Genomic DNA, 25,780 nt, shown 5'->3' on the forward strand with positions numbered 1-25,780 from the left:
TTCATGTTTTTTTTTTCTTTAAACCCGGCCCTACCAAAGATTGAGTTGGGTTTTCCAATTTAAAACCCCACCCTACCCATGTTATTTTTCGGGTTCCCTCTGCAAATCGAAGGGTTAAGATCATCTCATGGATATTATTTTTGGGTTACATCCTATTTACGTTGTGGCCTAACAAATGAATGTTTTGGATCATCCTATGAATTGTGCTCCACGCTACTTTTTGAAAAATATTGGGCTATACTGCCACACTGCCACACATGGTATAAATTCTCCCAAAAACACAGTAAGAAAATACATTTATCAGTATGCATTTGGGTGTGCAACCAACATTACATCCCAAGGCCCTGTTTGGATTGCAAGACGAACATTTATAACAGATATATTTTCGGAGGGGATTTTTTTTCTTTCCATAATTTTAGGGGTGCAATTCGGGTTGAATTTTGGGAATTTGGGTTTAGCTCTTACCTTCAAATTAGGGGTGCAACCTGAACCCGTCGGGTTCAACCCGAAAAAAGGACAGGTCGGGTCGGGTCAGGTTGAACCTCGTCGGGATGGAAATCGGGTAGGGTTGGGGTTGGAAAAATGCGTTCCTCGAGTCGGGTCGGGTTGGCCTCAACCCGACCCGAGTTGGACCCCTACATCAAATCAGGTCGGGTTTGGGTTGAGTCCAATTCATTTTCTACCAAAAGCTCAACCCAACCTGACCCAGGTTGCAGCCCTACATAATTTAGAGGAAATGATATAATTATGGTTAAATATGGAGGGATATAATCTTAAATTGAAGTTCCCTTTGAATAAAGTTTTCTTGTCCCTCTATCCGACCATACAATTTATTGAAAATGTTATAATTATGAGTTTTCATACGGTGTCACATGTACATGCACATATGCCAACAAAATTACAGTGGGGCCTACATTACTGGACGATCCAAACCATTCATTTACTGTGAGTTGTGTCCAACTTAAATAGGCCGGACCCTGATGATGATTTTGACCCTCAGATCTGTAGAGATTCCTATTTCACCTCATCCTTCTAGAGATTGAAAGGCTAGGATTGTCCTATGGAGATAATACGACATATTTGAGTCGGGGGTTTAGACCATTCAATAATATAGTCTCCAATCCACTGTATGTTTTGTTGGTGTACTTGTGGACCCGTATACAGAACGGCACCCAAGATAATCAATGGACGCGGCTCACCATACCCGAATAAACCCAAGGAGTTCCATTTTATTACGCAGTTACCCCCCTACAAGATTGACGAATCAATACCCGAATAAACCCAAGGAATTCCATTTTATTACGAAGTTACCCCCAACAATCGTGCTCCTTCCACCTTTCCATGGGAGCCCTCAAATTCCGACACGAATATAAAATTACAACTTTTTAAATTCCGTTTAAAGCACAAAACAGAAAAAGAATTTAAAAATTCTTTATTTCCCACTGTGTCGGCGGGATTATCTCCTAATCCACTCTCCTAATCCACTTTAACTTATTTAAAACCGAACAACTATCCAGAAAGACAATCAATCCTAAAATCCAATTTTAGGATCCTCTATAGCGCACGTACGTAAAATCAAGACCGTTCATCTTGTAGATCGTCATGAGACAACTCTCATGCTCTCAATCTAATCCTGAACGGTCATCATCCTAAGCGTAAGCTAAATGGCTCAAATATTCAACGGCTTTAAAGATTACGAGACTAGATTTTACTAGCGGAATTTGATTTCAAATTTGACCTATGTTCGGATCAACGGATCAGATTATACGGCTGTTCTGTCATGCAACAGTCGGCCGCGAAATTCCTTTCAGCGAAAGTCCCTAGCAAATCCACAACAATAGAAGCTCAAAAAACTTCAAAAAAAAAAACATAGAAAAGACAAAAGGCGAGCGTCTGAGAAATGAGTTGCTGAGCTGTCACTCCCAAAAACTAAAACGGAAAGCAAGCTCATATCTGAGAAAAATCCGATCCTCGATCAAAGATCATACTCTCGAGATTTGTTCGGACATTCTCGATTCCGAAATCAAAATTCGCTTTTGGAGTTTTGGGGGATTTTACTTCTGATTCTCTTTCTTTTATGTAATGGCAAATTTTGATGGAGATTTGGGGTGGAAATATAAGATCTAGGGTTTTTGAAGAGATGCATGGTTACAGTAGGCTAGGGAACTTAAGATCGAACGGGAATTCACCGTTGGCAACACAAGGCAAAGGCAGGGCCGGTGCCGGAGGTGGCCGGAATTCTAAGCAGAATTCATTTTCCGACCGGTTAATCTACATTGTGTTTTCGGTGCTTTTTAGAAGAAGATGGATTCTTCTATTTGCTCCGATTATGTACATTTCCGGCATGTTGATGTATATGGGAAATCTAAATTTTGATGTTCCTGGAGTTGTTCTCCGGCGAGCTCCGACGGGATCTACGTATCGGAGTCCTCAGGTGTTCCAGAAGCTCTGGCCTTTTATGAGGGTCGGTGGTAACAGTTCTGATGCGGTATGTGTTTGATCTTTTCTATGATTTCATTTTTCTTTCCGAGGCAAGAATGAAATTCGAGCAAATTTTCTTTTTCATCATCTCTGCAGTTTCGTTTTGAGTGTACGTGATTAAGTAACATTAACTCTAATAGCTTAACCTTTTGGTTTTGGAGTAATTGGTTGTTTCGCAATTTAGAGAGTGCATATTGGCGAATTTTGACAGAGAAATTAATGTATCTCCAAGTGGGTAATTTAAGAGATGTTTGCGTCACCTTTGTTTTTTTTTTTTCATGGTTATAATTTGAGACTTCTGTAACCCCATGTCTTCTATTTTGTTACTGAATTCACTGTTTTAGTTCGAGCTTGAAATTTTGTGGTCTCAGAGGTTATAACCGTGTTGGTGTTTCCCAAATCAGAGTATGGAGTACTTATTTACTGAAAGAAACTTGGGTTAGATCTTGATTTTAATCTTATGGACTCACTCGTCATATCTAAATAGTGAAATTTCAGTCACTGAGATTGATGGTGATAAGTGGAAGTGTTACTGGTTTGCGAAGTTGCCAATTCATAACCCCGTCCAAACCTTCAAGTTGAACCTATTAATAATTTTTTCTATAATATGTTACACATAACTAAAATACTGTCTCAATTTATTGCCTCAGTTTCATTCTTTCTACTTCCACATTTTTTCTACAATATGTTACGCATAACTAAAATACTGTCTAAATTTAATGCCTCGGTTTCATTCTTTCTACTTCCACAAATATTTTGGTGACAAAAGCCTTTAGATAGTACAGATAATTATTTTGGACTTGGAAGCTTTACTGTTCCTGTTATAAAACTTACACCATCTATTGTGTAGATTTCATTTTGATATTTTATAAATTTATAAGTTATTAATAAATTGGCGCAACGGTAAGGTTGCTCCATTGTGACCTGGTAGTCATGGGTTCGAGTCACGGAAACAGCCTCTCTGCAAAAGCAGGGGTAAGGCTGCGTACATCTAGCCCTTCCCAGACCTAGCAATGGCGGGAGCCTCGTGCACTTGGCCGCCCTATTAATTTATAAGTTATTACATTAGTTAATGATTTATGGTGAGATCAAGGTTGAGACTTTTTTCAGGGACCGAGTATTTTTCCTTTTCACCATTTGAAGTTTTAAAATCATGGGTTGAAAAATGCCATGAAGAATTCAGATTCACAATTTATTACTGGCACTAAGGTGTGAGGTCTTAGAGGTCCATTAGATTGGACGAGGAGAACATGCATAAATATGCGTAATGTGGTTACTGTCCTTTTATGCCAGAGTAATTGAGTTTGGCTTAGGCTAGTAGTGTGTCATATTGCACAAATAATTTATTTATGTTTTTTATTCTATATGTTCCCACCACGTGTCCTTCAACTCTAAGCAAAGGTGCTAATCGGCATAGATGCACCATGAAGCACTCGTACACTTAAATCTTCACCATTGATAGGAGAATGAATGTTAATAATTGCCTTGGGGAATTTGGTACCAAGGTAGTCAGGTATGTGGAGCAAACTTATGTGGATCAAATCGATGAGTTGGTTAGATGTTATTTGCATTCCTAACAATGGTGAAAATTGCAAATTTGGAGCTAAGGAAGCAGCAAGATCATCTCGGTTGTGCTTCGTTCTATAATGCTTTGACAGGTGGTGAGGAATTCAGATTTTTAGGCGCTGGGGTGTGTTAACCCCAATTGCACTCCTAACAGTGGTCAAGATTGTAAATTTGGATTAATAAAAAAAAAAAGATTGTAAATTTGGAGCTCAGGAAGCAGCAAGATTTTCTTGGTTGCTGCTCATTCTATAATGCTTTGACAGGTGGCAAGGAATTCAGATTTTTAGGCAATGTTGTGTGTTGCGCCCCCCATAAGAATGGTGGACTTTGCATTATAGTCTTCTGTAGAAGGATATTCAATTTCCTAATCTAATAGGCATGTCGTGTGATGTTATTGATTCCTTGAAGAAAATATTAATCTTCTATTCCCTCATTGTGCCTTTGGCTGAGAATTTGGAGTCACTTTCTTCACGTCTTTGAATAGGAGTTACCCCCATTGGCATTTTAAGTTTGCTGTTGTTGAGTCCCTTTTCTTTGAGGGGGAATATTTGTTGGGTAATTTGGGGTGTGTAGATCTGTTCTTGGTATGGAATGTGATGAGGCACAAGGTTTTAAATTTCGCTTTTAAATTTCGGTTTCGGTTCCCCGAAACCGAAATTTTAGCCGAAATCCCGAAATTTCGGCTGAAATTCTGTAAATGATTAAAAAATTAATATTTTATTCGAAATTTTTTTCGGAAATTTCTGTTTTGGAAAGTTTCGATTTCGGTCCTCACCAAAATCAGAAATTTCAGTCCAAAATTTCGGATTTCAGCCGAAATTTGAAACCTTGATGAGGCATGTCATGTTGTGTGTCCAATGTATGAGTGCTTCATGGTGCATCTATGCCGGTTAGCACCTTTGCTTAGAGTTGAAGGACACGTGGTGGAAACATTTAGAGTAAATAACATAAACAAATTATTTGTGCAATATGACACACTTGTGGGTGCAAAATTTTATCCTTGACCCACGTAGCATACATTGGCATGTCACAAGGTCGCTTTTGTTTTTGAAGCCATGCCACTGACCATGTGAAATGTCATTTCAAACATCATTATATATATTTATATTCCATTCTTATGTTGATTTTAAGTCCATGTCCACAGTGTGGCACTGAAATGTCTGTTCCACGCCCATCTACGCACCCATCCGCACAGCATAAGCTATTCTAAATATAGATAGGCATTCACTTTCTTTCCTAAGATTTTGAGAACTGCTACTTTAAGTTGTTCTAGCTGTTTAATGGCTACCCAGATTCTATTTATGATGGACCATCATTGGGACTCTGCTTAACTAGATATAATTTATATTCTTACATATTGTACAACATACAAACTTCCACATTGCACAATCAATTTCATACAATTTTATACTAGGTCATGCATTTTTTCTATGATGATCCTCTTCCATAAGATTGATTTGATTGTCACAAGCTTGTTTTTAGTTGGCATATTCTTTTTTTAGTTGGCATATTCTTTATTAAGAAAGTTCCTTCTCATTTGGATGTTATTATCTCGCAACTTCCACAATAGATATTCCATAGTTGAATAGTTCATAATGTGAACGAGCCTCTTGTGTTTAGATAAGAAATTAGTTAGGAAAATCAAAGAAGCATAAAAACTTGTTGTCTCAACATTGTGCAGCTGATGAACGCATGGCATTGGCGTCCAAAAGCAGGTCAAAGTTGGAAGCCTTGTGTCAAGAGAAGGTCCTCTCAAGAAGGTTTGAGTTTGAATTATTTTATTTGGATCTTGAAAGTTAACCATGATTGAGTTTCATATGCTTGCCTTTTAACACTTAACAAATAAAACATAATGGAATATGTATTGCAATTTCGTGGTAACTTATATCGCTATCAAAGTGCCTTTTGGGACTTATTATGCACGCATCCTACATTTACACATCATTATTTGGTTTCTCTGCAATGTGATTTCAAATGTGTTCGAATCTTTCTTTGTATGAGTTTTGTTATGTGAACTACAGTTGGTTGTTAGTCTCTTTCTTTTTCTTATTTAATAAATGTTGGTGCTAAAACTTCCATATGTAGATAATTTGGCATCAAGACTAAATTATCTTCAAGTGACAAAGTAAAACTGCTTACTAATAATCATGGCTATAATGTTTAAGAAATCGCAGTATCAACTATTGACTTGCCCGAGTTCACACATATTATGCCTACTGAGTTAATTAAAATCTAGTTTGACTTGAAATACTCAATCAAATACTTAAGCGGTTAAGCCAATAAAGAAAGAAAGGATTTAGACCATAAAGAAATGCTTTGGGTTTTGGGATAGAGATTTAGGGTTTGGGGATGCCAAAAGGGATTTGGGAAGAAGATTTCTTCCTCAAGTGGGAATTCAAAAGAGAAAGAAAGGGAAGAATAAGGGATCTGTGGTTGAGAAATGGGATTTTGGGGATGGGAAAAGGGATTTGGGGTTTACAGCAAAGGTGGATGGGAGAGGGGAGAGGGGAGAGGGGAGGGTTTACGGCAATACAAGGGAGGGAGGAGGATTTGCGCTGATGGGGAGTTTAACGGCAAACAGAGAGGGGGTCACGCGGGTTGGAGAAAAAAAGAAAAAGAAAAGGTACTGGTAGGGTGATCGATTGCACAATGGGGGTGAGAGAAAGGGCGTAAGAGCGAGGGGGTCAAGCTAGGGAGAAGGGAATCTAGAGAGAGATTCAAGGGTAAGAAAGAGAGGGAGAGAGATTTGAGGGATTTAGGGAGAGTATTTAGGGGAAGAGACAAAGGGAGAGATGCACGCAAGAAAGGGAGAAAAAAACGAGATAGAGAGGGAGGCAGCGAGAGAGAATGACGTGAGATGGGAACTCTTCTTCTTTTCTTCCTTCTCTAGGATCTTGCTTTTTCTCCTATTTTTGGTGACTAATAGATCTCTCAAAGAAATTTTGGTGGTATTTTAGGTGATCAAGGGAGGAAAAAAATAGCTTTTTCACTTTTGAGTGACTTCCTTATAAAACCGACAACAGATTTGTCTGGACAAAACTGACCTAGGAGGGATCGAGAGCTCTATGGTTGGCTCAAGCTCAGTCGATCACTTGGCGTCATACTCAGCAGCTCAGCAGTTGACATCTTGAGAAATTGGCAGGTGATCATTTGAGAGAAGAGAGTTAAAAGTCGCTCTTCACCACCTTGGAAGCCGCCCATTTGTGGTTGGCTCAAGCTCAACTTTGACGGCAGTGCAAAAGGAAAATCAGGCCCGCTAGGGATTGGAGGGACTCATCCATGACACTGAGGGAAATAAAGTTTTTTCATATTCCGGCTCTGTAGGTATATGCAAATCCAATAAGGTGGAAGCGATGGTTCTATCGTATGGACTTAAATGGTATGTTAATCATCGTCTTAGCCCCTTGATAGTGGAGGTGACTCTTCCAACATTATAGATTGGGTGAGTGGAAAAGCCCCCATCCTTGGAAACTATTTAACATCATTTCAAAAATTCAGGACTGTTGCAATGTGTGGGAGCCGGTTTTTTCTCGCCGCTGCTAGCTCGCTTTCTATGGGAGGCGCGGGATCACCACGTCGGGTGCTCTTTTTGAAAGAGTGGGAGTGTTAGTTTGTCTGCGTTTCTTGTGAACTCGGGATCGAGGTCCGAATTTCATAAGAAATATAGTTTCAGATTCGCCACCTAGGTTAGGGCCTAGGACCCGTCTCTACTTTTCCAATGAAACATGGATAGAGATCCGAGTTTCATTGAAAAAGCAGTAACTGTAGTTGTACTCTAGGTCGGGTGTCTAGAACCCATAATTTTGCTTTGTTTGTTAAGGCCTGGTCCTTACAGAAATTTGAGTAAGGGTTATGGTTACATTCGGGGAAGGTATTAGGCACCCCTCATGCTCAGGGTAAACCTAGTCTCTTGACTTGATTTGGCATTTTTGAAGAGATCTATAAAAAATCTTTACTTTTTATCCTTTATTACGGTTAGGCTTAATTCCTGTGCGTAAAATAAAGTGGATTTGCAAAGAAAAGAAGAAAAATCGGTTTGGGCATTATTCAGATTGAAGTCATGCACTGCATGTTTCGAGTCGCAAGAGGATCTCTCAGTTGACCTCAATCAGAATAACTAAAACAAAAGGAAAATGACAAGACATAAACGAAATGAAACACTGGGTTTATAATTCCCTCCATTTGTCCAACGCCGTGGAGCACTAGGGTGGGCTCTCGTCTCTGTCTCTTTTGTCTATGCTAGGACCAGAGACAGAGTGGTGGGATAAGGAGAGGGAAAGTAGCCCTATTTACAAAAAGAGGTAAGGGGTTTACGTTATAGGACCCATGGCAAAAGGAGCCCTAGATCCCGTAACTACCCTGTACCGGGTTTTGTAATAGAAGTGCTGAGAGCCGGGAAATAAATGTAATTTTACTAGCGGAGCGAGGATGCTTTTTGAAAATTTGGCGTGGTAACGGCGCTAGTCGGATGAAGGGGCTTCGGGTTCTCTGAAAATTCGGCAGAACAATGATGCTATTTGGACGAAGGGGGTTTAGGTTCTCTAAAAATTTGGCAGAACAAGGATGCTATTCGGACGAAGGGGCTTCGGGTTCACAACGACGCTATTTAGAAGAAGGAGCTTCGAGTTCTCCGAAAATTCGGCAGAACAACGGAGCTATTCAGACGAAGGGGCTTCGGGTTCTTAGAAAATTTGGCAGAACAACGGTGCTAGTTGAAGGATGTCGCTCCGGGTCTTCGGAAATTCGCAGAATACCGACGCCCAGTATGAGCTACCTAAGAATTTCTCTACTTTCTCTCTTTCAAGTAAAGAAAGTAGGGTTTTTTAGACAGAATCTCCCTTGAAAAGGGTTTTAAAAGCAAAGAACCAGAGGTTTTATAACGAAATTGGACCCGACACACTGTGAAAATTTTGCAATTTGCGAAATTGCAAGTTTGCTTGGGAGGGTGTTTTGGTCCAAAAACCTGGCTTTTCGGGTTTTTGGGGACTTCGAAAGATCGTAGTTTGTTTGTTTGGACTTCAAATAGTACTCGGTCAGATCCGTTGGATTCCTTGTTCCAAGGAGAATCCAACGAGCCTAAACTCACGAGTTGGTTTGAGTGTGAAGTGTTTTTGGGTAAAAACGTAAGTTTTTAACTCAAAGTTAACTTCTGGTTGAAATGCCGTGTGAAAACAGGCTTCTCGCTGTGCCGTAAAAGGCGGGTGCCGTGTAAAGACGGGCTTTTTGTTGTAACTGCGGGACAAATTTATTTTTGAAAAATCCTTCCCGTTTCGTAAACCAAAAGGAGAGATTAAGAGAAAGAGAATAGGGGCTCTGGGACTCGTCATAAGACTCTTCCTCGCGACAACCTATCATCATAGTTTTAAATTTCGGCAGAAAACGAAACAAAATGCACATAGTTTCGGAAAAGTACAAAATTTCAAAAATTTCGGACGTTTGGTGAAACTTTTCGATGAAGTACAAAATTTCACCCGAAATTTCGTTGAAACTTTTCGGAAATTTCAGTAGGTGAAATTTTTACAAGATTTTGTACCGAAACCGAAATGTTTCGCTGATGACCGAAACCAAAATCGAGATTTAAAACCTTGCCTATCATTAGTTCCACCTTGACAAAATTGGGTGTCTACAGAATGTCATTCGCCCGAGTTTCTCGCATACTTACAGTTACAGGTCCGCAAATGAAAAGACCGGTGAGCTTGCCAAGGTCGGAGTGGATTTCCGAAGCATGGAAGAGATTTGTTCTAGTGTTGCTCAGGCGAATAGCGCCTGGGTTTACAGTGTTTTTGTTTTTTGTATCTCTTAAAGTCCCATAACGCATATTATACAGCAATGGGGGGACACCTTGTTCCCTCCATCCTCTTGTATGGCTGTTCTTAGTAAATAAAGTCACCTTTATAAAAAAACAAAACAAACAAACATAGCCTAATATGTTTTTTTTGGGGGGTTTTGGTAAATATAATGGATTTCTTACTCGGACATTTGTTGTTATTTTAGGTTATCAAAGGAGAGAGATAGGATTTTTAGTTTTGAGTTATCTTCCTCTATTCGTGCTACACTGCTACAAGCATGAAGTATTCATAAAGGTTCAAAAATCCAGTCCGTGGAATCATTTCAGTCAGATTTGAGTTCAGGGTGTTAAAACCACATTATATTTTTATTACAGAACTCATTTTTGGGGTTTCCACGACATCTCTATTTTGCTGCAATTGGTGTATTGGAAGTCCCTTTTGGCACCTTTTACATTATCTAATCTTTGAGACTTTGGTTTTTCGGGTACTTTTGGGGTCCAATGTCTAAACAAGTGTATGTAAAAGCTACCACCTTACTGATGCAATATTTTTAGGAGAGAATAAAGATAAAACGCAGTTTATCCGCGGAGAAGTTTACTGTCTCAATTTGATGATTAGAGGCCACATGCCTGAATAGAAGGCTTTTTAGAAGTGTCACGTTTTTTAGCCAAAGTTTTTTATGGTTGTGCTGTGCTAAAATACTGTCTGTTTATTGTGAGTCCTGAACTCCTGATCACCTTGATCGGTCCCTCTGCGCTATATTTTGATTTCCTTAATGAAATTCGTTGCTATTAAAAGAAGATAAAACATTTCATAAACAGATGCAAACTGAAGTGGAATATTTTCTTTCTAAAAATAAGGAGTAACAACAATAAGTGGGTAAACTCTGATTAACCATAGAAAATTGGATTAAATTATACAAAGAGTAATTCCATTACATTTTTCTAACACACGTGTGGGAGGCGATAAATGGAAACTTAGCTGGGAGCTTGTTCTTTCTTGCTCTTCTTCTTCTTCATGTACCTCCAAAAAGACTACCGTCCTTGCTGGAAATTGTGTCAAATGGGCTCCCATATTGGGAATATAATCTCAACTAATCTTATTTGATCCCCCAAATTTGATAATAATCTAAAAATTGTTCAGGATTTGATATACCTCAGCATTTTGTGGACTGCAGCTAACTACTGATTCTTGACCACCTCTATAAATTGGTTGTAAATCAACCATACTATACACTTCTATAGCTCATAAATTCACCTTTTAGGCTACCCAAAGAGACCAATGGAAAGCACCGGGTTTGTGTCCCCTGCTGCTTGGTCCTACGTCATTTGTGAGGGTTCAATTGATCTGATTGTAAATGTTTGTTTTATAATCAGGTTACACTAGTTTCCTTTCATGCATATGCTTTTCGGTTTTGTCAAAGACACTTTATACTGTAGGTGACATATACCAATCTTATTTGCTACAAATTTAAGCGTTGGAGGAATTTTAATGGGAAATTTAGTTTCATGTGTTATTTGAATTTTGTGGATTCGTTGTGCTAAACAGGCACATCTATGAATGTATCTGGCTACTTGATCCTTGTAGTATTCATTTTTGAGAAGCAACTAAATGATCTTTTCATTCTTTATGTGTTTGCAGGGTTGTCAAGCTCAAATGGTTTCCTTATAATTGAAGCTAATGGTGGTCTGAATCAGCAACGGATATCGGTATCTTGTTTCATGCTTCGTATAATGTGGAGTGATATTTTCTGGTTATTTAATTTGTTTTTCTCTATAATTTCTGGCTTCTGGGCATTATGTATTGATGGTCTAGTGTCCTCCATGGGCTTTACTTTTTGATTTTTTAGCCCCACCCAATATCTTTTTTTTTTTTTTTTGTGATTTTTTAACCCATGGGGTTAAATTTTATCCCCACTCAACTTGTTTGAAATTAGTGTAGGATTTTGCATTGTGGGGCAAAATTTTAGCCCTACAACTTATTTGAAATTGGTTTTCGATTTTTGATGTGGGGAACTTAGCCCCACTCAATTTACAAAAAAAAAAGTGTAAATTTTGTACTTTACAGGGTAGATTTTAAATGGGGCGCACAGCGCACTTATTTTTGAGGAAAACAATTTATACAATTAATGTAAATAATTATTCAAAGTGAATCTCTGTAACCTGGAGTGATATTTTCATCGAGTTCTATAATTTATTCTTTCTCTATATTTTCTCCACATTTTTTAATATTCTAGTGGCCTCAAGGGGCATTAAGGCTACGGTAGATGACTCATTGACGTTTGTTTCTTGTATAACTAGTCAACCTGTTTACCTTTGTACTCATGTATATCTGATGTGTTTTTGTGTTGGATATAGATATGTGATGCAGTTGCTGTGGCCAGCCTACTCAATGCTACTCTTGTCATCCCAATGTTTCATTTGAATAGTGTTTGGCAGGATTCCAGGTGAAGACTCAATTTAATTCATATTTTCTTTGTAAGTTGCTTAGCTTTTTATACTGAAATCATTCTTCTTGTTAGCATGTCTAACTATTGTGTGGCATAGTGGCAAAGACATTCCACCTATCAATCCCAACATGTGTTGAAGTTGAGCCTCCGCTCTAGTGGTGATGAGTGTTAATGTTGAGTCTGTTGACATTGAAATCAGGGATTCAATCTTAACCTTGTACCTAACGAAAAAAAAGGAAAAAGTTGTGTTGCCTTTTTAGTCTATCTCTATATTCATTATATGTGTCCTAGTTGTCATGAGTTGTAAACCAGTAGAGGCTTTTCAGTTTTTCTGTTGACTTGGTCCTCCTTTTGATCACCCAAGAATATGAAGTCAGATGTCACTGTTTGGTTCTGTCTCGTTAGTGACAAAGGCCCAATTCAGATAGTTCATTACAGGCTGTCCTTCTCCTTGGTGCTTCCTGTTTGTTCCCTCTTTGTTTCTTGTATTTTCACCGACACTGACATTTGTTTCCTAAGCATGCTGTCCATTAATTATTTCTCTTCATATATTAGTTCTTTTGGGTTTGTCAGATCTTTTGTCTGTTTGAGAAAAAAATCCCAGCTCTTTGCATTGGGAAAGTGTGTGGGTTTTGGGATCTTTTAGGTGAATCAGTTGTGAATAATTCTTTATTCTTAGTGGAAAATTTGAGTTTGGTACTTTATGTTTCTTTGCTTGTTTGAACTCTAGAATTAAGATGACATTTGGATGCAATTCTGAGCTTTAAAAATTGAGCACAACTTTATCTAGTATATCAAAAAGTGTTCAGAAATGAAGCCAGAATTCTCAGAAGTTGAAAACATTAAGAATATCATGAGGCATTGTGAAACATGGTATAGAATTCTCGAAAGTTGAAAACATTAATGGAAGAAAACAGAGAGATACCTTCTTGAATAAGGATCAGCCATGATTTGCAGCAGACGTAAAAAGAATGCAAAAAACGCAATCACACAATGCAAGAAGACAAGATTTACGTGGTTCACCAGTGTGCCTACGTCCCACGGGAGAAGAGCTTTCACTATTTCGGCCTAGGGTTACAAAACTCTTCTTCTTAGCCAAGTAAAAACAAAGAAAACCTAGCTACCCATAACCCTAACATGTGGCTTATATATCAATGCCACTAGATCGAGAAAATTACTGAAATACCTTTTAGCAGAAAACCATAAATTAAATTTTCCTTCGGGGACGTGCACATCAGTCCGACAGGGTCCGCAGAATACAAGTCATCTGCTCAACATTAACAATATCACTAGGCATTGTGAAACATGAAGTGTAATCAAGCACTTATCTTGATTACACTTCATTTTGGCTACTCAGGATTTTTTCTTTCTAGAAAGTGTGGACAAGTGTAAATTTGTCACCACCCTTTAATAAGCAGCTAATAGACAAATTTTGTGTGCTTTTCACAGGATGTGTCTTCAATGATGGGCACTAAACTCCTGCCCAGAGAACCTCTAACCTGAATATTATATTAATTTTAGTTAGGGGCTAGGCGATTTCAGAATGCCTAGGTCTTTAGCCATTGTTCAAAGTTTGGTGCTATAGCTTATGGAAGATGAAGTGAAAAAGAGTTTCCTATGAAGTCTGCAACTGCCTTGAGCACAATTTTGGTTTCTATGTCCATTGATACATAACCATTTTTTTAAAGAGTGGTGATCTCGTTAAAAAAAATGAAAAATGCTGATTGTTTATGAGCAAGCAACAAGTAACTGCAGATGGGGAGAGGCTGAGATAATGGGTAAGCTGATAATGGTGGCATATTTTAAAAATGTAAAAAGCCTTTGTAAACATCCAATTTCCTTGGGAAAGATAGCTTATTATTAAAATCCGTAAGGGCATAGATGAAGGCTATGAATTGATACAAAGAAACAAACTGTTGTAGTAATTCAACAAAACTCGGGGGCTATATCAAATTCAAGCATGGACTAGAAGTTTATAGCATTCCTTATGAATCTTGATTTTCATCTATAAACTTAGTTCAATGAATTCTGGTCTTCTATGAAGCATCTTTTTTTCTTTTTATTTCACTGTGAATTTGTGAACACATTTCGACTGTCATATTTTTACATTCATATTCAAATCCCCATTTGATTCGAGCCTCCTATATCTTGAAAATACAAGATGTTTTCTTTTATCTAGCTATAATATTTCAGCTACAAAATATTGATACACAATTTCATAATCTTGTTATTTGCAATTTTCTGTAGCAAGTTTGGGGACATTTTTGACGAGGAGTATTTCATTGATGTGTTAAAGACTGACGTGAAAGTGGTCAAAGAGCTCCCTGAAGCTATTCTTCAGAAGTTTGATAACAATATCAGCAACATTGTGAATTTGAGAGTTAAAGCTTGGTCAACTTCGACCCACTATATTCAGAAGGTCCTTCCAAAGTTGTTACAGTTGGGGTATGCCATTCTACATTTTTTTTGTTCTTTTAAATATCAGTCACTACTGGTTTAAATCCTTGGCCTTCCCAAGAAGTTATCTCGTCTGGTTAATCTTATAACATTCTCACATACACTTACTTGAGCACATCGCTTAGCTTGAAAATTGGAAGGTTTTCATTCACTCTTAAAAAATTTCTCTTTGATTCTTGGAATGAACTCATAGCTTCTTATAGAATTTATTCATACTTTGGCTCATACTATTCATCTGCACGCCGCATGACTTGACATATCAATATCCTGCCATGCTCACAAAGACGATTAAAAATTACTACAACCATTATGGTCTTGGAGTCACTTAAGAATTTATTGAGGAAGTTATTTTCTTCACAAAGATATGGCATGTGGCATCTACCTGACACGGGATGTTATTTGTGGGTTGTATTTTTGCACAGTTTTGGATGCAATGTTCTAATTAAGTATTTGCATTTAATTTGGAAGTTTCCAGAGAAAAACTACATCTTTTAAGTGTCATGACCCAATATTCCCAATATCTTGGTCACATTTTCCATTCTGGAGGTGCAGAAAAAGTGTGAAACTAGGGCCCCGGAAGGTAAAGCATCCCTCTTCCAAAGCCCCGGGGACACAAGCTAGATTTGCTTCTCAAATCAACAGATTGTGTTGGAAATTAAATTTCTTCCTTCATTTTTTTATCAATTAGATGTCCCAAACCCTGTGCAAAAAATCTGAAAAAATGCGGAACGATATCTAATAGCCTATCTAAATTAATTTTTTTTAGATCTCATAGGTCTTAATACTCCTTTTTAAAGTCAGGATATACTAGTTCTGATGCCAGCTGTAAGACAATTACAGAGGAAAGCAAGCTTAAAAGGAAGAATAAATTATATACTATGCACCTGCATGGGAAGAATAAACCATATTTAGTGTTTTTCTTTGCTGAATGAACTGATGGTCATTCACACAGCCCTAAATCTCAATCAAGTGATTACAATAGTTGCACACACACAAAATTTCCAAGAGTTGCACAAAAGCACACTTTGAAATCACATTATATGCAAACTTTGGGAACATATGTTTCACAAAAACACACTTTGTTTGGTCGGCCTGAGAAAAAGTTAATATTTGTGAGATGGGGAAATTGAATATCTAGGATGGTTCTCTTCTAGGACATTCATCAGCCTGTTTCCCAAGGTGGGCATACTTTTAGCACAAGAACCATCCCAAGAGTAGTGCATTTCATTGTATGAGATGGCAAACAAAATTCATACTTTAGGAGTGAAATTTTAGGCTTCAGAATATGGGCTTTATGACGGATCTGATAGGCACTACTTTCTCATTGTTTGACGTCGAGGAGTTTGAATAATTTTCTGACCCTTTTTTGGTATATTGTTGTTTTTCAACCAAATTTGGACGATGGAAGAAGCAAAAAGAAGCCATTGGTGGAGGGAAGAAACCTCCAGAGGGTAACTTGAAGCTCTTTTTTATTGGAAAGGGGGATTGGCTCTCTTGAGTCTAATTGGCTCGAGGGACTCATTGAAGCATGCACATGAGTTTTATTAGAGGGTTTAGGATTTTTTTTTCTCAATCTTTTCGAATCGGGTTCCCTTTTCGGGTCTCACTGGTGTCGCCAGTAGGTCGTGATGTGCTTCAAGATTGCCTCTCCATGGATTTATCTCATCAAATCCTGTGAAGTACTGATATACGTAAGGAGATTTCATAAGATGGTCCAAAATCAATTTGTTGTTAATGCTATAGTTTTGCAATCTGACATCTGGTTGGTCTCTGTATTGTAGAGGTTAATTTGCTTAACATGATTATGTGAACTATGATTAAAGGTACTCGCCCATTATTAAGCTTTTTGTATGTCGTTCTCTCTCTCTTTCTCTCCCTGCATCTCTTTTGGTAAATTGTTATTTTTTCAACCAAATTGGGACGATGGAAGAAGCAAAGAGAAGCCATTGGTGGAGGGAAGAAGCCTCCAGAGGGTAACTTGAAGCTCATTTTTAATGGAAATGGAGATTGGCTCTCTCAGGTCTAATTGGCTCGAGGGACTCATTGAATCATGCACATGAGTTTTACTAGAGGGTTTAAGGTTTTTTTTCTTTCGAATCGGGTTCCCTTCTCGGGTCTCGTTGGTGTTGCCAATAGGTCGTGATGTGCTTCAAGATTGTCTCTCCATGGATTTATCTCATCAAATCCTGTGATGAAGTACTGCTATACTTAAGGAGATTTCATAAGATGGTCCAAAATCAATTTGTTGCTAATGCTATAGTTTTGCAATCTTTCGTCTGGTTGGTCCCTTGTAGAGGATAATTTGCTTAGCATGATTAAGTGAACTATGATTAAAGATAGTCGCCCATTATTGAGCTTTTTGTATGTCGTATGCCGTTCTCTCTCTCATCTCTCTTGGTATATTGTTGTTTTTTCAACCAAATTTGGACGATGGAAGAAGCAAAGAGAAGCCATTGGTGGAGGGAAGAAGCGTCCAGAGGGTAACTTGAAGCTCATTTTTAATGGAAAGGGAGATTGGTTCTCTTGGGTCTAATTGGCTTAAGGGACTCATTGAAGCACGCACATGAGTTTTATTAGAGGCTTTAGGGTTTTTTTCTCAATCATTTCGAATCGGGTTCCCTTCTCGGGTCTTTCTAGTGTTTCGAGTAGGTCGTGATGTGCTTCAAGTTGGCCTCTCCATGGATTTATCTCATCAAATCCTGTGTTGAAGTACTGCTATACTTAAGGAGATTTCGTAAGATGGTCCAAAATCAATTTGTTGCTCATGCTATAGTTTTGCAATCTGATGTCCGGTTGGTCCCTGTATTGTAGAGGATTGTTGGTCCCTGTATTGTAGAGGATAATTTGCTTAACATGATTAAGTGAAAAATGATTAAAGGTACTAGCCCATTACTTAGCTTTTTTGAATGTCGTATGCCGCCCCCCCTCCTCTCCCTCTCTCTCTCTCTCTCTCTCTCTCTCTCTCTCTCTCTCTCTCTCTCTCTCTCATCGTTGCCATCGTGATCGCCTTCCTCAATTGTAAATCATCACAGTTTTTCTTGTAGACCCAATCGCCTTCAAGGCTCCTGTCATTGTTAGACGTCCCTGCTTGCATCATCATCGTTTTCAGGCCTTTTTTCTTCTCAATTCAATATTCATAACTCCCACGTGTGTGTGTAAAATAAACACAACCAACATTCTCAACCACCAAGAGGGCCACTTCACCACGCAATTCCACCACCACAAGTAAATCTCTTTTCATAACCCCAAATTTCTCTACCCAAAAAATTAAGTCGAATGGAACTCTGGCCATTAATATCTAGCTTGGTTGAACACCACCAAAATTGCCAATACTTTTTTTTTGCATGATAAACTCGACATGATGGTAGGTCTTCTAGGAAGAAATCAATGGTGCTATTAAGCTGCCGGCAAGTTGAGCACAACCAAGATAACAGGTGGCCATTAGGAGGGTTTGGTATGAACTATGCCAGCAAGGAAATGGCTACCGCCCTGAACCGGTATAGGGGGCAGCCACAGGAAATAAATAGGGGCAAATTTATCAGCTTCCTAAAATATTAATCATCATTTTGTAGTAGTTATACCAAGGCTCCATGTTTTGACATGCTTGTGATTTAAATGATTGCAATTTATTTTGTAGGTTTCAAACAATCTCAAACCGATATATTATGCTAAAATGATATATTCTTGCAGAAGCTCCCCTGTGGCACTTTTTCATCTTGGACGAACTAGCACAGTTTTGGATACATTAGCAAATCACTTGTTTGCATGTTCTAGTAACTTCTGCTGATATTCACATGTTAGCAAATCCCAGTTTTAGTTAGTGGTCTAAAGATGATTCATTTCTGCTTTACTCAGTATGATATGCTATGGACATTTTTTCTGAGAACCTAATCTTCACAGTTTACATTATTTTCCTTTAAAGTAACTTCCATATGGTTTTCCTATTAAATATGCAGGGCTGTACGTATTGCACCTTTCTCCAATAGATTGGCTCATGCAGTTCCCTCAAATATCCAGGGTCTTCGATGCTTGACTAATTATGAAGCATTAAGGTTTTCCGAACCTATAAGAATGCTGGCAGAAAATATGGTTGATCGAATGATTAAGAATAGCTCTTTGAGTGGTGGGAAGTACATCTCGGTTCATCTTCGATTTGAAGAGGTGATGCTTTGTTTCTTCACTTTATGGGGATACATTTACTTATTTATGCATGTTTTTACTTGTGTTTCTCATTCTTCTAAAGGTTGGTTCTCTTTATATTGCAGGATATGGTAGCCTTTTCGTGTTGTACTTACGATGGTGGCAAGGAAGAGAAACGTGAATTGGATAAAGCTCGTGAAAGGGGATGGAGAGGAAAGTTCAGTAAAACTGGGCGAGTAATAAAGCCAGGTGCAATTCGAATGGATGGGAAATGCCCTTTAACTCCATTGGAGGTATGCAACTAGAGCCAGTTCTGGTCTTGATTTGCTTTTGCTTACATTTTTTTTTATGTTTCTTTGCCATGCCTCATTTTTCGTTTGATTGCCAGAAGATTACTATTATGTTGTGGTGCATGAATGATTGCTTTCAATCTTCATGCAGTTTCAAATGTCTTTCGAAGATCATGTTCTATTTTTAAAATGTTTAACCCTTCCTGAATCAAATCGTTGGGTTATGCAGGTGGGAATGATGCTTAGGGGCATGGGCTTTGACAATACCACCTCAGTTTATGTTGCTGCTGGAAAAATTTACAAGGCAGAAAGATATATGGCCCCTCTTCGACAATTATTTCCATTTCTAGAGACAAAAGACACTATAGCCTCACCAGATGAACTAGCTCCATTTATGGTATAATTTTTAATAGTATATCGCATAAAAATCTAGAATGCACTTTCTGATATGATCCATGAGTTCCCATCTGTACAGGAATCATCTGCTAGTGCTAGCATTTCAATTTTGATAGTCCTTTTTTTTTATCTTTTTAAAATAAGGAGCAGATAGATCTCTAATAGAGAGTTTCTGATGTAGGGGCACTTGTCTAGATTGGCTGCTCTCGATTATGCCGTTTGTCTTCACAGTGAAGTATTCGTTACAACTCAAGGTGGCAATTTCCCCCACTTTCTGATGGGTCATAGACGCTATCTATACAATGGTCACGCCAAGACAATCAAACCTGATAAGAGAAAGTTAGCGGTGTTATTTGATAATCCAAAGATCAGGTTATTTCTTCTTGACTTGTAATTTTATATCAGTGAGCCATCTCTTTCATTTTGGGATTCCTATTGATGTTTCTGTGGATTTCATTAAAGATGCGTGGTTTTCTGTCACATCCACTATTCTTTGTTGAGGAGAACTTCTATAGTTCATCAAAAGTGTTCTTTTCTGATTGTACAGGTTAAGGTTATATATTTTTGTTTTTTTTCTCCAGTATTATTCAGTTCTTCTATTTGATGCAAAATTATCAAATTGATATTACAATAAAAAATTCCTGTTTACACTCTTTTTCTGGTATCAATTAGTTGTATTCTGTTTCATACTAGTTCTCTTTAAATTTGTTTTAGTCTAATCTATTATTTCAGTATTATCTGTACAACCTTCCTGTCAAATATATTGTTTGTAAAATTGTGTATATTTTTCCAGAAAATATATTGTGGAATTATTCATTAATTAGAGTTATTTGTTGATTCACTTATTGTGCTCTTGTGGGATATCAGGATACACCTCAAACATGAAAGCTGATTTGTATATTGTTTGGAGTCTGGCGGTCTGAACTGTTATCCAACTAGATTGATTTTATTTTCTATCAAGATTACTCACTAATAGAGTTGTATCAGTGGTGTAATCATGAGCAAAATGTTCAAACTGTTTTAGCTCAACAGTTTGTGGATCTGTAGCATCTTCTGTCTTTGATAATTTAGTCAAATACATCCAATCCTGAAACCATGACAAATCTCACCCATATTGAACAAGATACAAGGTCACCTATGTGTTATGATGATACTTAAAGGCACTACTAACATTATCTATCATTCAATTCAAATACATGAACACCAAACATGGTTTTGATTATATAATATGGTGATTTGTTATAGTGATTATACATTATCTTAGAATATGTTTTTCTTTTCTTTTTGAATGGCAATTATCTTATGTAGCTTTAACAATTTTTTTAATATTATGATACATGAGACACTGCAATCTTACCGCACATTCCCAATTTCTTATTGCAGATGGGATATTTTCAAGCACCATATGCAAGAAATGCTTCATCACAGTGATTTGAAGGGGATTGAGATGAGGAAACCCAATAATTCTTTATACACATTTCCCATGCCAGATTGCATGTGCCGACATGCAAAGGGCTGATTTACAGATGGGTAGTTATTTAACTTGGATTATATTTTGTTCTCCGATCAAAATTTGTTGATACGTGCATGTTTTCTTGTATCAGTAATCATTCAGTTGGACTGAAATTCTTTTGTTTCATCTTAGTGGAGAGAAGAGAGGATTGCCAAGATTTTGGTTGTAGGGTTGATTGCCTCTGTTACTGTTGTAATTTGATACACAAATTCATTGTATATGAAACACTAACATCTTATATATAATTAAATTCTTTGTAATATTTAGTTCTCAAAACTATTTATAAACAATTGGAGGCATATCTTCACGCACTGCTCTTGCATGGACTATATGGGATTAATTACAAATGGGGGTTCATTATATGTGAAAACATGTAGAAGGGTGAATGGTCGATAATCTTGCACCCAAATGTGCACTAACTCACTCCAAAGTACAGCATTCAAGGGCTGCTTTGGCCATATTAACAGGTATTCTTTACTTATTTATCCTGCTATATTTTTGTTTTGAGTATTTTTGTCTTGACTAGAGGGCATGCTATGATCTACAGATTTGGAAGATCTTGAAGCCGACTTGATATCATCTCTCAGATCAAGAAATCTATTGTCTAATTTATTTTTTGATAGGTATCTCATGCAGCATAAGAGGTGAGGTTATCCTTGTATAGGAACAAAGCAGCTCATCTGAGGTAGCAACTGTGCAACACCCACGGATATGACTGAAGATGCATCTAGCCCATACCCTTCAATATCTCCATTTTGAAGTATAACATTTGTGGTTCAAATGATTCAAACTCTCTCCATTATGTTGAATTGATCGAGACATAAAAATAGTCCCTTTTTTAACTCCATGTACAATACTGGTTCTTTGTCAAAGCAATTTTGTTACAATCCTAAGTGGGGGCCTACTTAGGTATGGGACTAGTAAAGGCAGGGCCTAGCCCTAACGAATTCCATCACCTCTTGGCATTTTGGCATATTGGTTAGGCATTTAACATTCGGTATCCGAGCAGTCACCACGCCACATGTTCATGGTCAACCTGTGGAGAGGACTACCTGGAAAGAGCTACCTAGTAAAAGAGCTACCTAGTAAAAGAGCCAAAGTGAAGGTACCATAGAGTGGACTGCCGTGGATGCGGAAGTGTGGGGAAATGTTAGGATTGTAAGTGGGTGCCTACTTGGGTATGCGACTGAAATGTTAGGATTGTAAGTGGGTGCCTACTTGGGTATGGGACTGGGTAGGACCCAGCCTGCTATGGGACGGTTTAAGGGGCATAGCCTAATGTGTTGCATTACCTTTGGGGCCTTCCCATGTGTTTCTCTGGCAGTTTTGGCCTCTCTGCATTATTCTTTAAGAATGTACTAAGAATTCATCACTTTCCTGGTCATAATAAGACACACAGAAGCGAGAAAGCCAGAAAGGCCAAAGATGATCAGGTACTTACAATTCATCTCTTTCGACCTTTTAGCAGTGAAAGTTTGCCGCTGTATATCTAGGCACAATGATAACCTGAGATGAAGCATCATGTCAAATCAGAGGTGGGGGCCACTTGTTCAAACGTTCCAAACCAAATATCTATAGCTCTTTTCATGAAACCTTTTTTTTTTTTTTTTTTTTTATCATTGTTTTGCTCGCTCCATTATATGTCACTAGTAAAAATGCACGTGCTATCCATTTAAAATTGTACTAACCACATCATAGGTTGATCTAAACCGTCCATGTGATGGAATACAACATCAATAGGTTGTGCCCGTAAAATCATTTCCATAGGCTGATCCTAGCCCTCCAATTTATAGAGGTTTTCATGATTGTTGTTCCTCTTAAGGTACCCAGAATTCGTCAATATTTTTACAGGTGTCTTGCATTCGTAATATCAACATTTCTATAATTTGACCCGCACATAGTGAATAAGGAAAAGTAGTTTTTTCGTCATCGTTACGGGTGCAACTTGAGTGTCAACCCGACCCAATTCGGGTTGGGTTGGGTTGGGCTGACCCGATTTGATATGGTACCAATTGTTGACCACCTCAACTCAAGCCGGGTTGTTTTGGATTTTGAGAACCAATAGTGAGTCACCAATAATAAGTTTTTAACTCACAATCGGTTCTCAAAATCCAAACCAAACAGGGACTAACAATTAACAAAGGGAAATATTATCCGCATTACTATATTTTGATGATCACACTCCTCACTTTATTCAAGTAAGGTATGGTATGGCCTGCACTATAGGATTATCCAAACCGTCCATTGTGGACTGTGGAGACTATTTCAATGTTGAAAAAGAAAAACACACATATACATAACTTCTTCAGATGAAACCCAAATTTGGGTTTCGGGTCGGGTCAGGTCGGGTTGCCCGACAGCCCAACCCGACCCAACCCGATTTTCAATTGGGGTTGATTTTTCCCAACCCAACCCAACCTGATTTGCGAAAAAGCTTAACCCGACCCAACCCAAATTCGGGTTGAACCCGACCTGCGTGGGAACATCCAAGTAACAACGACGGTTTGAAATTATATATAATGCTAATGTTCTCACTACCATATTTTATAATGGCACTACTCACCGTATTTTGATGATCGCACTCCTCACTCTATTAAAATGTACGGTATGGCCGGTACCCTGTGTCGGTACTTTTCGTATGTAGATTAAGATTTTACCCTGAAATAATTTCTCATAGAGATAGATGTTAGATATCAGCAAAGGGGTTAATGGTAAAAGAGTAATGCTGACGTGTAAATCCCAGACAAAAAGAAAAGAAATTTCTTTTGGATGGGCCACTTCCTACATTGGTTGTGCCCCAAAAATAATTTTCATAGGTTGATCCAAATCCTCCGATCTATAGAGGGTTATAGGTTGATCTAAACCGTCCATGTGATGGAACACAACATCAATCGGTTGTTCCCGTAAAACCATTTTCATAGCTTCATCCTAGCCCTCCAATCGATATAGGCTGATCCTAGCCCTCCAATCGATAGGAGTTTCCATAATTGTTGTTCCTCTTCAGGTGCTCGGAATCCATCAATATTTTGTAAGTGTCCTACATGAGTAATATAAAGTAGTTCTTTTGTCATTGTCATATGTCTTTACCTCTTCTTGGTAGTTTTTTTGCCGTAATTGTCATAGACATATACCATGTGTCGTTACTTTTCGTATGTAGATTACGATTTTACCCTCAAATAATTTCTTATAGAGACAGATGTTAGATATCAGCAAAGGGGTTAATGGTAAAAGAGTAATGCTGACGTGTGGATCAAAAGGGAGGGACACAATAACGGCAAATGACACAAATGCCCTTACATATGGGATGCAATTGGAATTATGGCAGTGGGACACAAGCGGAAATAACGGCAAAGGGTGGAAGAACTTAACCCATCATTTTGCCTTTATATATAGTAGTTAGATTACTTATTACTGAGTTGAGGAGTGCCAAAGTGAAGGGTGCCCTTGCAAAAACCAGCCATACCAAGCATGTGTAACTAATATTTTCTCTTTCAAATTCGGAAAATAGTATATTCACCCCTTTTCTTCACGGGCCCACCCCTGATAGTATAAAAAGAGTAATCGTAAATATACTGGAGGATACACAAGAAGAGGTGGCCCAGAGAAGAAAAAGGGGATGAGCACATCACTTCCCTTCAAATTTGCTTTAAATTGTGAATTTTTTTAACCCATCCTAGTTGCTTGTGTTCTCTTAAGATCTCCTAAGAAAAATAAGAAATAACAAGAACTTAGTATTTCCCTCACCTCACCTCACCTCTTCTACAAATTATTGCATTCCTATTTATCACTATGTAGAAGTAGATACCGTGTAAATGTCCACATCTAGCATTCAAAGTTAGAGATTTGAACCCCACATGGGCCCCACCCACATCCGCCTGGATCATGAACTAATGGTTGCAAATCGGATGGACGTATCTGATCATATATCTATTGGGTCCTACAATGGATGGCTTACCTCTTCCATCAGACAATTCTAACAACCGATTTATATAGTTTTTTGTACCCCAAGGGAGAAGAAGAGTTTTGGGGCATAATCAATCTATCCAGAGAAGACCAGCAAATGAACGGTTTTGATCATTCACACTACCATATTTTGATAACTGCACGAATTCAGCTTGTCTTTTCCTTTTTAATTTGGCTTTTGAGAACTTCTTGTTGAAAACTGTAATATTCCTTCAACTAATAACAATCAAGGAGAGTTAGTGCAATTATCAAAATACTGTAGTGTCAATATCAGCAGAAAAATCTAAGAAAATTCCTCCTGAAATATAGGCTTCCGACTGACACATTGACTGTGATCGGATCCAAATCACATGATTTGACACAGGAGAGCTCGACCCTTCAGACCCTAAGAACAAAGAAATTCTCCTCCAAACACATAGAAGTAGAACCCCCAAAAATAAAAAATCAAAACCCATAAAATATAATTTCAATTAATCCGATCTACATACAATCAGGGCAAAAGAAACCCTCCTTTCTCATCATCATCATCATCCCCACAATCATAAACGGACTATTTTGATACAAAATCACAGTGACTGTGATCGGATCAAAATCACATGATTTGACACAAAGAGAGCTCGACCCCCTTCCGACCCATATCTTAACATTAACAACAAGAATATTAGAACCTACGATCAAAAACACATAGAGCCCACCAAAAATAAAAATAAAAATCAAAATCAAAACCCATAAAATA

General features: G+C 38.0%; 1 protein-coding gene across 1 annotated transcript; it reads left to right on the plus strand.

The window, feature by feature from the left end:
- Positions 1-1,912: 1,912 nt before the first annotated feature.
- On the plus strand, positions 1,913-21,341 carry LOC143888239 (O-fucosyltransferase family protein). The gene is made up of 10 exons (XM_077392599.1): positions 1,913-2,488; positions 5,729-5,807; positions 11,478-11,545; positions 12,194-12,282; positions 14,533-14,730; positions 18,699-18,903; positions 19,008-19,175; positions 19,402-19,569; positions 19,750-19,940; positions 20,952-21,341. Exons 1-10 carry the CDS (start codon positions 2,096-2,098, stop codon positions 21,085-21,087), a joined length of 1,695 nt encoding a protein of 564 aa, XP_077248714.1. The 5' UTR covers positions 1,913-2,095; the 3' UTR covers positions 21,088-21,341.
- The last annotated feature ends 4,439 nt before the right edge of the window (positions 21,342-25,780 follow it).

The sequence above is a fragment of the Tasmannia lanceolata genome, unplaced genomic scaffold (assembly GCF_043159265.1).
Source record: "Tasmannia lanceolata isolate RefF3 unplaced genomic scaffold, GAP_Taslan_0.1 ptg000012l, whole genome shotgun sequence".
NCBI classification, from domain to species: domain Eukaryota; kingdom Viridiplantae; phylum Streptophyta; class Magnoliopsida; order Canellales; family Winteraceae; genus Tasmannia; species Tasmannia lanceolata.